General features: G+C 39.4%; 1 protein-coding gene across 2 annotated transcripts in view; it reads left to right on the top strand.

Annotated features, from left to right (window-relative positions):
- Positions 1–4,695: 4,695 nt before the first annotated feature.
- The window catches only part of LOC131228221 (LIMR family protein At5g01460), a 50,227-nt gene continuing 39,431 nt past the window's right edge, over positions 4,696–15,491 (top strand). For both annotated transcript variants that reach the window (XM_058224113.1, XM_058224112.1), the window contains exons 1-6: positions 4,696–5,198; positions 6,139–6,224; positions 8,113–8,231; positions 8,660–8,770; positions 8,872–8,970; positions 9,092–9,214. In XM_058224113.1, coding sequence (XP_058080096.1) covers positions 4,849–5,198; positions 6,139–6,224; positions 8,113–8,231; positions 8,660–8,770; positions 8,872–8,970; positions 9,092–9,214 — 888 coding nt within the window. In that variant the 5' untranslated portion in view covers positions 4,696–4,848. The remainder of the gene's footprint in view (positions 5,199–6,138; positions 6,225–8,112; positions 8,232–8,659; positions 8,771–8,871; positions 8,971–9,091; positions 9,215–15,491) is intronic.

Below are 15,491 nucleotides of genomic sequence, written 5' to 3'. Positions count from 1 at the left end.
CGGTAAGACCGAGGTCAAATCCACATGAACTAATCTTATACGTTTTAAAATTTAACTAGAAGAAGATTTAAATTTAAATATGAAATATTAGAGAGTGAATAGTTGTAAATGATGTAATTGAAACTTGTGAATTTAAAGGTGGGAACTAGGGTGCCGAGGATCCACTTATAGCAATTGAGATGCTACCTTGCTTGATTCAAGAGATCCAATTGGAATCAGCATCCTATGTTATCCAGTTGGAGAAAGAGATGATCGAATCTCTAAACTTTTTATTGATCCAATCTCAAATGATGAGAATTGTGAGGATTTTAAAGGGATTTCGTCACCCAACCATGCCCTGGAGACAATGGCAAACAACAGGATTTACCAATTCCACAATCTCAATTAAGAAAAGAAGATATCTAAAGCTATCACAAATCTATTATAAATTGAGTCATAACAAACCATTGAATACTAAAAATATTCCTTAAAATCAATTAGAAATCAATGGAATTCAACATAAACATGAATCAAAGCAAAGTAGACATACCAATCACGCTACAAGCTTCACCTCTTAGCCCTAGTTAAGAGGTTTAGCCAACCATAGACATAATTGAACTAAGAACTCTTAAACAAAAAGACCAACTAGAACCCGTGAAGAAATCGAAATAGAAGAACATTGTCGGCACTCCGCCTTAGCCTTCTCTCCCTTCCCAAACCCTAGAAGATGCCTTGGAGCATCCTAAGAACTCCTATTTATAGTTGGGGAACTCAAAATTTCGCACCAAGTTGGAAGAATTCGGAAACCGCCTCAAATTTACGCAGTCCGCGCAGAATTTGCATAACCTTAGCCTAGCTTAAGCAGAGCTTCGCTAGCCGATTGACACTCAGGCTAGCCAAACTTTCACAAGTTCCAGAAGATCATGTCACTGGATTTTCAGTCGAACTTTCTTAGGCTGGCCGAATTCTTGGGCTAGCTGAACCAAAACTCGGGCTAGTCGATTGACACTTCAAATCTTGGATTCTCCTCATTCCTCACTTAGTTTCCTTGGATATTTGACACGTGAATTCTTTAATCTTGATCTCCTGAGATCCCTCCTTTGCCTTGGTGATTCTTGAGCACTAAATCCATGCTTTTAACATTCTTTTCAATCCAAGCTCTTAGATTCACCTTGCAATACAAACATGCATAAAGTATACCATTTAGCAGTATCATGTTCATAAAACCAATATATAAATGGAGGAAAATATGCAATATTTGAGTCTCAACAGGGGCTACTAAACCCGAGGCTATAGAAAAATATTCATGTTAACAAACTTGACTTCTATCCCAGGACATCGAGCTGAGATCGTGTCTCAAATCGCTTAACTTGTACTTGCAAGGCTAGTGCATGATATGTGTGAATATTTTAAGTATTAATCAAGAACTTAAATTAGTTGCGTGTATCTTGTTTTTGACCAAATTTAGGATACCAATCTAAGTTAATACCTTGCATATATCTATATAGGCGTAGCCCCGATCAACTATCGGTATTGTCGAACTGACTTTTGATCATACCCATCGATCGGTGCATCCAAATGGCGGGCCGATCATATCCATATATACATCATCATTATGGCCAACTATCATACAGTGTATATCGACCCCTATACCCCATAGTGGGCCCCTAAGGTTAAAAACTCCCTCCCATAGGGTTAATATAATGAAAACCTAGCCCTTATGGCTATTCACACCACTTCTGTCACTATATAAGACCCTCATCTGGGCACCCCCTTTCCCCATACGAAATTTACCTTAAAAAGAAAGAGATAAAGAGAGAGAGAGAATGAGGAAAATCTTAGAGTGTTTTTGATGGATTCACTTTGATCAAGCCCCAGCCTCGACCGTTCTCCTCCATTGAATCCATCATACTCACAATCAAGAGGTAAGAAACAAACCATACTTCAAACCTCAAAATTTATAGGTGGAATTACATGAATCTCACTTAGTTACTTCGAAATTAGTGTAAGAGTCGTTTTCCCCCAGATCCCTAACCCTATAAGCTCAAAATTAGAGATTTTTTCTTAAAGCTGTAGACCATTATTTCTAAGTTGTCATTTATCAACCCTTGATGGTCTTAGTTAATAATTTATTGTTTGTAGATATCTTGTTGTATGCTAACATATTCACATTTCAATTTGATCGCAACATGTATTATTGCTTGTTTATTCATGCTCACATTTTTGATAAAATGCCTAATTAATTGAATGTGTTGTTCTATTGATGCTCACATATTTGATTGAATGCTTATGTGAATGTGTAGTTTTATAGCTGCTCACATGTTTGATGAATGCTCAGGTGAGTGTATTATTTCTATTGATCTCACATGTTTGATGAAATGCCCAAGTGGTAACGTCATTGAATTTATGCTTCATATGAAATATTGTTATGATTTCTTGATGAATTATTAGTCCTTAGCGATGTTTAGGATTGTTTACAATGATGGGTCAATCGGTAAATCGCCCGAACTAAAGGGTGACCTGAGTTAAGCTGACAACCCTAGGTTTATTCAATCGACCTGGGTTGAATACGAATGACGGACAATATCCGAACTACATAGAATGTTTACACCCAATGCCGGTTGCACCGGGTTTCTCCTAGGTCAATCAAATTGGTCTAATAACTAATTGATCATATATGTTTAATATAAGATATTCCGTTCCTAATGGATTGATGAATTTATTCATAACCGTTAGTGTGATATGATTACACAAAGACTCATGAGACAGGCATGGTGGTATGGGACATCGTGTCCGAACTGTCAGCCTACGCTGAGATGGCGTGCCTGCCACATAGGCAAAACATTGGGTAACAAGTCCGACATATTTGTAAAACAATGCGTGATGAGCCTCCCCGTAGTGACCAGTGAGTATTAATGGAGGTGATAGATTGTTGTTCGAACGACCTCTATCAAATATCCGGCCGATGGTTCCGTACCAGAGAACCGTTCGAACGACCCAATGGAATTTGGCGATGAGCGATTTCCTTTATGATGATTTAGTTTTATATGACAAGCTCACACCTATGAACCGAGCTATATCATACTCGATGTTTAGGTGACGACCTATCTTGGATTGATTCTTACACCTTTGGGTATTATGTCATACCTTTGGAACTATTGATTTATGAGATATAATGGGTGATACCTAAATTTGAATTAAGAGACGTTGGTGAAAAACTGTCATGTGCCGTAACAAGTTACATAATCTAGATAAAGACTCATGATATAACGTTGATATCTTAGCTTCACCAACATGCTGTTTGAACCGAGAGTAATAACAACTTGGCTAATCATGCATAACATCATAACAATAGTGGTGGGTTATACTTCGGCCCAACCATTGCGCATATCATCATGAAAACTATTGTTGTGTTGTACTGTGGGCCAACCATTGCGTATAATATCGCATTATTCATTAAATAACTAACTTAAGAATTATTTGTTTTATGTTCTTTATCATTACCTGAGCTGATTAAATCGATAACATGTGTAACTTAATACTAATAGAACCACTGAGTTAGCTATTCACTCCCACCTAGGACGAGGTTTTAAAACACAAACCAAATGATAATATCAATGCAGGTACTATTGAGATCTCAGACCGATAGGCTTAGATTAGCTTATACCACTGCCGTTAGATTTTGGAAGGTTGAGACAATACTTTAAATTTTACACTTTAATCATTTTGAGTATCTATATTGTGACTTGTATAATCCTCATTTGGGCAGACATCACTCTTAGATTTGTACAATTTAAATATTAGCCATTTATTTCTGAGCTTAATTATTTATATTTAACTTTTGATGCCGATGATTTAAAACTATTATAAATGGTGAGTGTTAACCGGACAGTGCAAGCACGTGGGAACCCACCCACGTGCATCTTTACTAGGTTCACACCCGAGAACTCGGGATCGGAGTTTCCGTACTCAGGTCAGGTGCTAATATTCGAGGCGTCACATACACCCATGTTCCAAACAAGCTCGCGTATACTATATTGTACATTAAGTATTATTTATATATACTATAGAGTTTATATGTTGGCATGTGTGCCTAATAACATGGAAGGTAAAGTATGATAGAGGATATGTAAGCACTTATAAAATTTTCAATTTGTGGACCTCATTTAGATGACAAAGTATGCATCGATGCACTTATGTTAGTTTAAGCATAAAACATATAATTGAGTGGGGCATACACTTGGTCAATTAATCATCTTATTCAACATAAGTGTGCCACATAAAATACTTGATAATTTCAAAGAGCTTAATGACTCATAAACACACCTTTATCAATAATAAAGCAATTGTACACATATCATATCTAACTTATTTTAAACTTATAAGGCTAACCTTAGTTCGACTCTTATATCATTTGGTCGCATCTTAACCTTTAGTCTAACTCGAGCTTTTAGGGCGAGGACCAAGGTTAGGAGCTCTTTAGTTTGTTAGGCTTGGGTTGGCCAAGGCCAGGGTCCAGGGCTCTAGGGCTAGCCAGAAGCTATAGACCCATTGCCACTCTTAATTCAATCACAGTTAGGAGTTTGGACAAATATGCAAAAGGTAGGGTGTTATATACAAATGAGATAACTTAGGGGGTTTCTGTTGTACAAAAAAATTACAGGGGATTTTCTGCGAAAAACTCTATTAAATTAACAAAGCTCTCTTCCATTTCTTCCCTCTTTTCTCAAAAGATCGGAGGATCGATAGAAATGCCTGATCTACGAGAGAGGAGATGAATGTCCTTCGATTCTTCCTCTTTTGAGAGATCTCGATCAAGAAACCTAGGGTTTTTTTTTTCCTCTCCTTCGTTGAAGTGAAAAAAAAGGGATGGGGGATTTCAATCTTGCGCTGGTGATCGTTGCGGTCGTGGTGACCGTGATCGTATTCGTGGTGAGCATATACCTGCTGGTGAACTACCAGCATCCCGACGATGTCAATCAGGCCTACTTCCCCAAGTTTGTCGTCATCATCGGCCTTTCCATCTCCATCCTCTCCATCTTGATGCTCCCGGCGGACGTTGCCAATCGCCAGGCCTGCAGCCGCGCCATCTACAATGGAGCCTGCAATCTTACTCTCCCCATGAAAGATCTCTGGCTTGCCGTCTACATCGCCGACGCTGTTCTCGTTTTCTTCATCATCCCCTTCGCCATGTTCTACTACGAGGGCGATCAAGACAAGTACGTATACTCCCTTTTTCCATCTTGGGGTCTACTATGTAGGGGAGAATATGCATCAGATCCACCCATCGATCATGTGTTACGTTTTCACCATGGATCCTTAAAATCAGTCCAGTCCAAGCGATTGGTGGGCCACACCATCGGGAATGGTGTGAAGTCTTGCCTAAAAACTTTAAATTCACATGGTGTGGCCTGCATGAGTATTTGAATGTCCTGATTTCGGGGAATCCATTCATTATGGTGTGGTGTATTAGATGAGTGGATTGGATGGCATATACACAACACCGTTGGGCATTGACCCTACACGCAATTTGGATGATTTTAATGGTAGAACTTCATATCTCCACTGTTCCTGTGGTGTAGCCTAACCTTACTTTTGAATTGACCTGACTTTTGGGACCCAGTCAAAACACAGGGTGGCGCACCTGATGGTTGGGGTGGATCTTATCCGCATGCTGTCCATCCACATCAGCAATAGTCATGCTCTGACATGATCAAGCATTTTTTAATTCAAAACCCTAAGCCAAGGCATGTCGATACTACAGCTGCATAGTGAATATGAAGCTTGATACACAGGCACTTAGAAATGGTGCACATGGAATGTATTAACTTGTGGAGCTCTCTATGGCTGAGTTATATACCAAGAATCCGGTTGAGTCAAAAACTCTGATTCCAGAACACTTGTTTATTGAAATGAGACCATTGGATTTTATTTTTTCCCATTTTTAACCATCCGATGAATGCCCACCAATCGGATCATCAGATGATGAAATAATCATAGAATTTCATTCATTATAGAACTAAACTAGTGAGCCTGGTTTTGACACTTTAATTTTGATCACTTGTATGCCACGCATGCAAATTGTAAGTATATCATCTATCATACTCTGCCAGAGTATTGAGTTTTTCTCTCCTGTTATAATGTTGATGGTGGTGGCAGGAGCATAGGAAAACGCATAAAGAGTGCATTGATGTGGGTCATTACGAGTGCCATTGTTTGCGGGCTTGTGCTCGGCATCCTGTATGGTAAGTTTGTTTTCCCATATTTATAGGATTTATTTTTCAAAGTATAAAAGATATACTTCTTTGTGGTCTGTTTGGAAGGATGGCAATCATCGCAATTTGGTGGTCTGTTTGGGAGGAGAGAAACAATAGATGTTTCAATGACAAGTCGTCTTCGGTTAAAGACGTTTAGTTCAGGGCAAAAAAATTATTTCTTGAATGGGCGGGTAATGTAATCAGGCTGTTCCTAGGAGGTTAGGCTCTCTGCTACCTCAGCAGAGTCCTCCCTTCCTTTGTATCTTTCACCCTTTTTTCAATATATTTCTCCGTTATCCTTTTAAAAAAAAAAGTATAAAAGATATACTTCTTTGTTGCTGTCATAGACATGGGTTGGGATGGATGAGTAAGACTGAGGATGTTGGGCTGATGGCAATTTGGCAAAGGCTGATGGCAATGGCTGTAAATAGATGAAGGCTAGGGCCTTTAGGGAATCGGCCACCTTATTTTTTAAATGCTTTTCCCAGGGAGGTATGCACTTGTCTGTCAAGCTAATGGCAAATGTTGATGGTAAGGGCTGTAAAATAGACGAAGGTCAGGGCCTCAAGGGATTCAACTATCTTTTTTTCAAAATGCTTGCTTTTGGGAAGCTATGTGCTTATCTGTCCTCTGCATACTTTAGGGGAATTCCTTTACAACAAGATGGAGAGTGCTAGGCTGGGGCATTTAAATGTAGCTTCTACACTTTAACATAGTTGTTCCGTGCATGGATCAATATGGATCCTTAACCATTTTGAAGTACACGCTATCATTAGCTAATCTCCATTTTTTTTTTTCTTAAGGGCTTGTTTGGGAGCTTGGAAAATATAAGGAGATAAAGTGGCATTTTAAAAAAAAGTTATTTTCCAAGAAAGCATTTGAAGAGAAAGGGGGTGGTTGGGGGAATTTTTTTAGGACTTTTCTATGAAAACACATTCTTGGAAAATGTTTTCCACCAAAAAAGTGAACTCCCAATAAGGGAAAATGTCTTTTCATGGAAAGTGTTTTCCACCCAAATAGCTTCCAAGCTCCAAACAGGCCCTAAAAGGAAGTGGTTTCTCTTGTGGAACTAACTCGTTGCTAGCACTAACTTGTTAATGTGGTTAGTCAGATTGCCAATTGGTTGGATAGCCTCATTTGCTTGGCACACCTTGATATTAACGTGGCAAGTCATTTGAGATGAATGAGTGGCAAGACGAGGAAAGATAGAATTAGAAATGAATGCATTCACGGAACCTAGGTGTAGCACCAATAGCTAGTAAGATGAGGGAAAGTAGGCTTAGATGGTTTAATCATGTGCAATTGTTGCTCCAATTAGGAGAGAGTTGGTGCAAGTTGAAGGCTCTAAAAGGGCAAGGGGAAGGCCCAATTCCCAAAGGACATGGGTGGAGGTACTAAGAAAAGACTTCATGACCTATGGTCTAATTGAAGTTATGGCCCTTGATAGAGTGGAGTATTGGGACAAGATTCATGTAGCCGATTCCGATTAGTTTGGAAAAGGCTTGGATGATGATGATTATTATCACCCTGACATCAAACTTCTCTCCTATCTTCCCTTTAGATGTTGGTAAGGGGGGACTAAATGCTTCTTTTTTCATTTTGCATTTTTCTTTGTATCTTTATCATTTTTCTTATTAATTTTAATGCCTTTGTAACATTTGCTCCTCCTAATTCATCCCTATGTGTCTTGGAAAATGGGGAAAATAGGTTAATCTCGTCAGGAACTTTTACATGGAGCACATATCAACTCCCCTATGTGATTATTATGCACTCATGTGCTTCAGTCATTTTAGTCGATCCCACTAAGTTGGCATGAGGCTTAAATGATGATGATGATGTGCTTCACTCATTTGTGTGTTTTGTTTGATGGTACCAGCGCTAGTTGGAAAGGTGGACTTCACAGTTAGGCATCTTTCTTCAGCCACTACAAACTTCCCAAGTACTTGGACAGATTTCACAAGCACTCAACCATGTGTTGGTAATAATCTTCATCAGGTCTGTCCCTGTCCATTCATGTTTATCCCGTTTTCTAGTTCCACTGAGTTGTCTGATTTTTTCAAAAGATTGTTTATAATCATGCAAACATTTAAAATAGATCTGTAGTTCATATGGCTAAATTGTTGATAAAGTGCTTCCATTTATAATCATGCAAACATTTAAAATAAATCTGTAGTTCATATGGCTAAATTGTTGATGAAGTGCTTCCATTTATATTGGTTTCTTTCCATTACTGCGTTCTTTCACTTCATTTATACTTTTCTATATTAGCAATTTAGCATGCTTGTAATTTTATCATTTCCTTTCTACTAGTTCTTTATGAGATTTTCTCTGTTAGATCTTTCCAAATTAGTATGGATACTGTTGCTGTGCACGTTCCTAATCTCTTTCTTGTGTTGAACATTTCTTGTGCTTTTATTTTTTAGTGCTCTGCATACTCAGCAAGTGCTTCATCAGAAACAACTTGGACTATGCGCACTAGCTTTCCAGAATATGTGGTTGCTCTTGCCACAATTGTTGGCTCCGTGCTTTTCTCTGTATGTTTTCTCTATGCAACTTCAAGCTTCTTTATCACTTTGTATTATACCTTCAATGTAAATGCAAGGCTCGTAAACTGTCTTTGTGATTTTTCCATTAGATATTCGGAGGTGTTGGAATTGCCTGCCTGCCTTTGGGGCTTATATTTTCATTTATTCGGCGTCCCAAGGCTGTCATTACACGCTCACAGTATATCAAGGTGCTTCATTCGTCTATAGTTGCAGAAAGTTGCTTGTTTTGTGCATGCTTTTTTGGTTATTTAATAGCTAATCCATGGTTATTACTCACAAAGAATTGGCACTGAAAATGAAATCATGCAGGAGGCAACTGAACTGGGGAAGAAAGCAAAAGAATTGAAGAAAGCAGCCGATGCACTTCATCAGGAAGAGAGAAGTGGGTCTAAGGGGCGAAAATGGCGCAAAAATGTGAAGGCCGTTGAAAAGGTTCGTCTGATTTTTGGTTATTGAAGCTTTGGATCTATTTCTGGCTGCATGCAGTGACTAACCTGTATCTCATCTGTTTTGTTGCTTCCATGTTGCGTGTTGCTCCTTCACTGCCTTAATAGTCTCCCAGTACTCTAGGTTTCCTAATCCAGTGCCAGTTGGTCCATACTTAGATGCTGCTCTTCAAATTTTTTTTCCAAGTTTCCTAATGCAGTGCCAGTTGGTCCATACTTAGATGCTTCGCTTCAAAATTTTTCCTGCTTTGGTGGTCTTCAATAAATATTCTTTGTTATCTCTCCAAAAAAAAAAAAACACTCAAGGTTTTCTTGTTGCAAAAGAGAAGGTGCCCCCCCCCCCCCCAAACAATAACTTGTTTAAGGAAATCTTTACAGCTTAAAGCTTGCAGTATGTATTCTTTAACGTGTTGCCAGTTTGAACCTCATTGAGAACTGTCCATGGTTTGCACATCCTTCGACACAACTTTTTTTTTTTTTTTTTTTGGTTGTTGAAGAATAACACAAGATTTTATTAAAAAAGTGCCGAGATAGCGCAAAGATTACAAGCGGAGAAAAAAGAAAGAAAGAAAGAAAGATCATCCACATATTTAATTCAAGAGGCCCATTCTAGCACAAAAAGATGAGCCTTGAAAAGACCTCCACCTTAGAAGCTTCATTTTGGAAACATCTCCCATTTCTTTCTCTGCAAATAGCCCATAGGGAAGCTAGAAGAGTCAATTCTTCATAATACTAGAGCTCCCTTCCTGGCCTCACTCCATGCCAAATAAAAAACATGACCCCCACTGATTTAGGCAAAACCCATGAGATATCAAAAACTCTAAAAAACCTATTCCATACTTGTCTAGCGAAAAAGCAATGGATGAAAAGGTGATCTTTGCCATAAACATCACACATACATTGGGTAACACCATTGACCTTTTTCTAGGGATTATCAATGGTTAGAACTCTTTCTCTTCCAACTAACCACCAAAACGCCTCTATCTTCGGGAGAGCTCCATAGCACCACACCTTCGCCATTGCCACTCTCGGCCCAACCTCATCTGAATGCCTTAATAACCCATAAAGAGACCGGACTGAAAACAGACCTGATTTACCCTTAGTACAAAGCATTTTTATACCCCTCCTTTTTTTTTTTTGAAAGATAACTAGAATTTTATTCAAGAGCCGCCAAGGCGGGAAAAATACAAGAGCTAAGAAAAGATCCAAGAGGAAAAATCAGCATGGAGAGCTGATCGAACATATAAAGCCCATTTCGAAACAGCTAGTTTGACCATATGAACGATTTCCATAACTGAGAAGTCCCTATTTTGAAAACACCAGCTGTTTCAGGCCCACCAAACATACCAAAAGATCCCCCATAGCAACAAGCCTCCATATTGCTTTATTGGGTTTACCCATTATGCCTCCGTGCCAAGCCCACAATAGTTGATCGGCCAACTTCGTCATCACCCATGAGCTATGGAAGATGGTAAAGAAGTGTTCCCAAACCTTCTGAGTGAAAGGACAATGAATTAACAGGTGATTGATCGATTCCGCATCCCTCATGCACATCAAATAAATGTTTGGGAGAATAAGAGATCTCCTTTGAAGATTATCAATAATTAGGATCCTTTTCCTTCCTACTAGCCACACAAAAGCCACAATCCTCGGAGGGGCTCCATAAGACCATTGGTGGAAAGGAAATGAATGGGGGCAAAGATGGATTGGAGACGAATATGTAGAACGAATGCACTGAGAAGACACCGGAGCTGTGAGCTTTCCAAACCAATGAGTCATCTTCTAGGGGCGAAGGCAAGCGAAGCTTCAGAAAATTGAGCATACTAAGGAGTTCCTCAAATTCATCGTCTGATAAATTTCATCGACAAGGAGGAGCTGGCTTCGCCAGTACACAAGAAGCAACGATCCATTGTTATAAATTTGTCAGTAGCAAGGTTTGCCAAAGCTGGAAAGATGTCCTGTAAAGGCCAATCCCCACACCAGGTATCGATCCAAAAATCAATACGATCTCCCCTGCCAAGCGAAGAGGAGACTCCTGCATGGAAAAGATGCCTCAGTGGACATAATAAATTAATAATAGCTTTTCATACATGGGATGTGCGATAGAGAAAAGAAGGTTTAGTGTTCCATCCCCCGTTTGAATACCATATTTGGAATCGAGAAGTTCCCTCCAAAGTATAATGACTTCAGTATCGAATCTCTAGTGCCATTTTCCAAGAAGGGCAATGTTCATGTGACCTAGTTTTTTCAATCCAGCACCTCCCTCAGAGATTGGCTTGCACATCTCATCCCATTCTAGCAAATTGAACTTTGTTTGATCATCGACCCCCTTCCCAAAAAAGTCCTTTCTCAGCTTGTTAGATCTATCCAAAAACAACTTTGGGTATTTGAAAAGAGAAAATATATCGGCATGTTGGGGAAAGCCATTTTGATAAGAGTCAGTTGCTCTCCGAAGGAAAGATAACGATGCTTCCATCTTGATTACTTTCTTTCGATCTCTTGATAACCTTGTCCCATAGATGCTTCGTTGGCTTTCCAATGTAAAGAGGCAAACCGAGAAATGATGGGAAGGATCCCGTTTTGCACCTGAAAATATTTGCCATTTGGATGTGGGCATCACGAGGTAGGGGAATCCCCAACAATTTGCTTTTGGAGGCATTAGCATTTAAACCCGAAACCACTCTAAGAAAACCGCGATTTTCTGGAAATTATCAACTAAATTGAGATTTGCATCACAATTGAGGATTGTGTCGTCTGCATACTGAAGATGGCTCACTTGCACCCCTGCCTTTTCAACCTTAAAACCTCGGATTAAACCAATTTCCTCTGCTTTCTGAAGCATCGTACTGAAAGCCTCTCTGATAAGAACAAAAAGACATGAAGATAAAGGGTCACCTTGTCTTAAACCGCATGAAGCCTTGAAGAAACCAATAGGCAAACCATTAATCAAAATTGAGAAAACGAGGATTGAATACCGAACTAAATCCAACCCCTCCACTTGAGACGAAAGTCGAGTCTTTCTAGCATATGGTCTAAGAAGTTCCAGTCGACATGATCGTAGGCCTTTTTGATATCCAACTTGCATATTAATTCACTCTTCCCTTCTCTATGTTTGGAGTCGATCATTCGTGGGCTATCAAGGCAGTGTCAAGGATCTATCTACTTGCTATGAAAGCACCTTGATTTTTCATTATCACCAAGGATAAGACTATAATTCTTATGGTGACAACTTTGGCAAGGATTTTGTAGTGGCTTCCTATTATTAGACTTATAGGCCTGAAGTCTTTTAACGATTATGTTCCTTCAATTTTGGGGATAAGGGCAATGAAGGTGGCTCCAAGATCCTTAGAGAGGTGGCCTTTGTCATAAAATTCAAATATAAAATCCATAATATCTCTTTCTAACCATTGACCAAAATTTCTGAAAAAATATCGTCGGAAAGCCATCGGGACTAGGAGCCTTATCACCACCAGTGTTCGAAATATCGATACTATCGGCCGATATATCGGCCGATATTATCGGTATCGCACCACTGCGAGACGATACACCCCCAATAACCACCGGAAGATACCAAAAAATTCATTATCCGAATATCGGCCGATATATCGTCGATATCGCACGATATATCGACAATATGGCCAGATTTCCTCTCCATTATCGTCGGAGACAAATGCACGGACAGAAAATCGGATCCGGCTTGTGGAGAATAAAAAAAATTGAATTAGAAAAAAAAGAAAAAGAAATCGGAGCGTACCTGGCTGGAGGTGGGCCACTCGACAGGTAAGTAGGATTTTCTGCAAATTTTCTTCAACTTCCCCCTTTCTTGGAGATTCCGGCGAGGAATCAGGCCGTGGTCGACTTTTCCGGGTCACAGGAGAGAAATCTATCGACGTCCGAAGAAATCCAAGCGAAATCTGGAGAAATCCTCTCCGAAATGTTGAGAAATCATCGTGAGATATGAAAATTCCTGGATTTGGGCGAGATTTTAGGGTTCCGGAAGGCCGGAACCCTCGCTGCGTCGAAAAACAAGGGCGTTCGAGCCCTCTTTTAGTGTATTTGGGTCGGGTGGTGTACCGTACACCACCGAGTGTTGACGTCATCAAGTGCTGTAGGTCCCATCATAAGGCATGCGTTATATCCAAACCGTTCTTCCATTTGGCGAGCTCGTTATAAGGCTTGAGCCGAAAAATAAGACAGATCCAGAGAACAAGTGGACCACACCCCAAACAATAGACAGTAGTGGGATATTGAACGTCTACCATTGAAACCCTTTTGAGGTCAGAGAAGTTTTGGATAAATATGATATTTATTTTTCCTCTTCATCCAGCTCTGTGTGACCTCGTGAACAGATTGGATGGAAAATAAAAGTCATGGTGGGCCGTATGAATGTTTTAACAGTGAGAATCACTGTCCCACTGCTATTTGTGGTGTGGTCCACTTGAGCTTTGGATATTAATTATTTTTTGGCTCATGATCTAAAATAATCTCTCCAAATGGTTGAACGGTGTGGATATAATAAATATATTATTGTGGGGCCATATAATATTAAATCTAATTCAAAAGGAAGCGGATTGGCTGGTGTACCACACGAGGACGCGGATTGCGTACTACCCCCGCCCGTCCCTAGCTCCGAACGGGCAGGTCTGTGGTCGGGCCCACCGTAATGTATCTGTACATCCAAACCGTTAATCCCTTTTCTCATATTATTTTAAGGTATGAGTACGAAAATGAGGCATATCCAACGCTCAAGTGGACCACACCAAATAATAAGCTTGGTTGCATTAAAATGCACTAAGCATTAAATGTCAGTGGGATTAAATGCAAGAGTCACCATAACGTTTATTTTCCATCCAATCTGTTCATGAAGTCACAAAGACATGAATTAAGAGGAAAAACAAATTTTATATTGATCCAAAAATTCCGTGAACCCCTAAAGGGTTTCAATGGCAGACGTTTAATCCCCCCATTACTTTTTTCAGTGTGGTCCACTTGATCGTTAGATCTATCTTATTTTTCGTCTCAAGTGGACTATACTCAAGGAAACAATGGTGGTTGAACACAGTACCGTTAAAAACTCTTTAGGGTGCACCTTGATTTTCCCTATATTTTATTAGGCACTTAATTTATTTATAACTTCACGTAAGTTTGAATGAAGAGAAAAAACAATTATCAGCTTGATCTAACCTTTTGTGGCCCACTAATGGTCAATCATCATTGTTTCCTATGGTACGGTCCACTTGATTATTGGATCTGCTTCATTTTTTTTTTGAATAATGTCCTAAAATGATATGAAAAAACGGATGGATGGGGTGGATACTGAATATAGTTGTCATAGTTCAATCGCATAGCGCATATCTTAGTACAATATACAAAGGAAACCTATTATGACCATTTCTTTTTTCAGATTTTATGATTTAAAAGTGTGTATTAGGGTCTTTTAAAATAATCCCTGAAGTTTCATTGAAAAAATCAACAATTATCTTAATGTTTCCCCATGTTTCCCAAAAGTGCGATAAATTATGCGATACAAACAATATATCCCATGCGATAACCGATAAGTATCTGTATCCCAAGGGTGCGATACATTGTGCGATACCGATATTTCGAACACTGATCACCACACATAGAATCGAGGGCGAATTTAACTTCTTCCTTTGAAAAAGGCTTTTCAAGAGAATCATTGTCCTATACAAAAATATGGGGAAAGTAAAGATTATCCAGGCTTGGTCTTCTCCAGTCATTGCAGGAGAGCAAGCTGCTATAGAAATGGACAATGGAATCACAAAGTATGTCCTTATTCGTGGTTCTAACACCATCCACCACCAAACTGGATATCCTGTTAGCCCTTGTTCGAGTACTCGCCATATTATGAAAGAATTGCGTATTCTTATCCCCCTCCTTCAACCATAAAGCTCTTGACCTTTGATGCCATCGAATTTCCTCCTCTGTTGAAAGGATTTGTACTTTGCATTTAAGTATGCTCGCTGAAGTCTTTCCTCTTCCGATAAGTAGCCGACTTCTTTCAAATCATGATCATGAATATTTGCTGAAATGGACTCAAACTTAGCCTCTCTAGCCCTAACGCCTCTTTCTTCCAAAGCTTAATTTTTTCTTTCAGCAGTTTTAGGTTGCAGCTTAATCTAAACCCATCGAAGCCTTCCACCATTCTGATATGAGCTCCTTAAAGCCCTCTATTTCCAGCCAAGCTATCTCAAATTTGAAGGGATGAGGACCCTGGTTATCAGCCTTTACTTCCAAAACAA

This window comes from Magnolia sinica, chromosome 15 (assembly GCF_029962835.1).
Source record: "Magnolia sinica isolate HGM2019 chromosome 15, MsV1, whole genome shotgun sequence".
NCBI classification, from domain to species: Eukaryota; Viridiplantae; Streptophyta; class Magnoliopsida; order Magnoliales; family Magnoliaceae; genus Magnolia; species Magnolia sinica.
The sequence above is the reverse complement of the archived record's forward strand: the minus strand, read 5'-3'. Positions and strand labels throughout refer to the sequence as shown.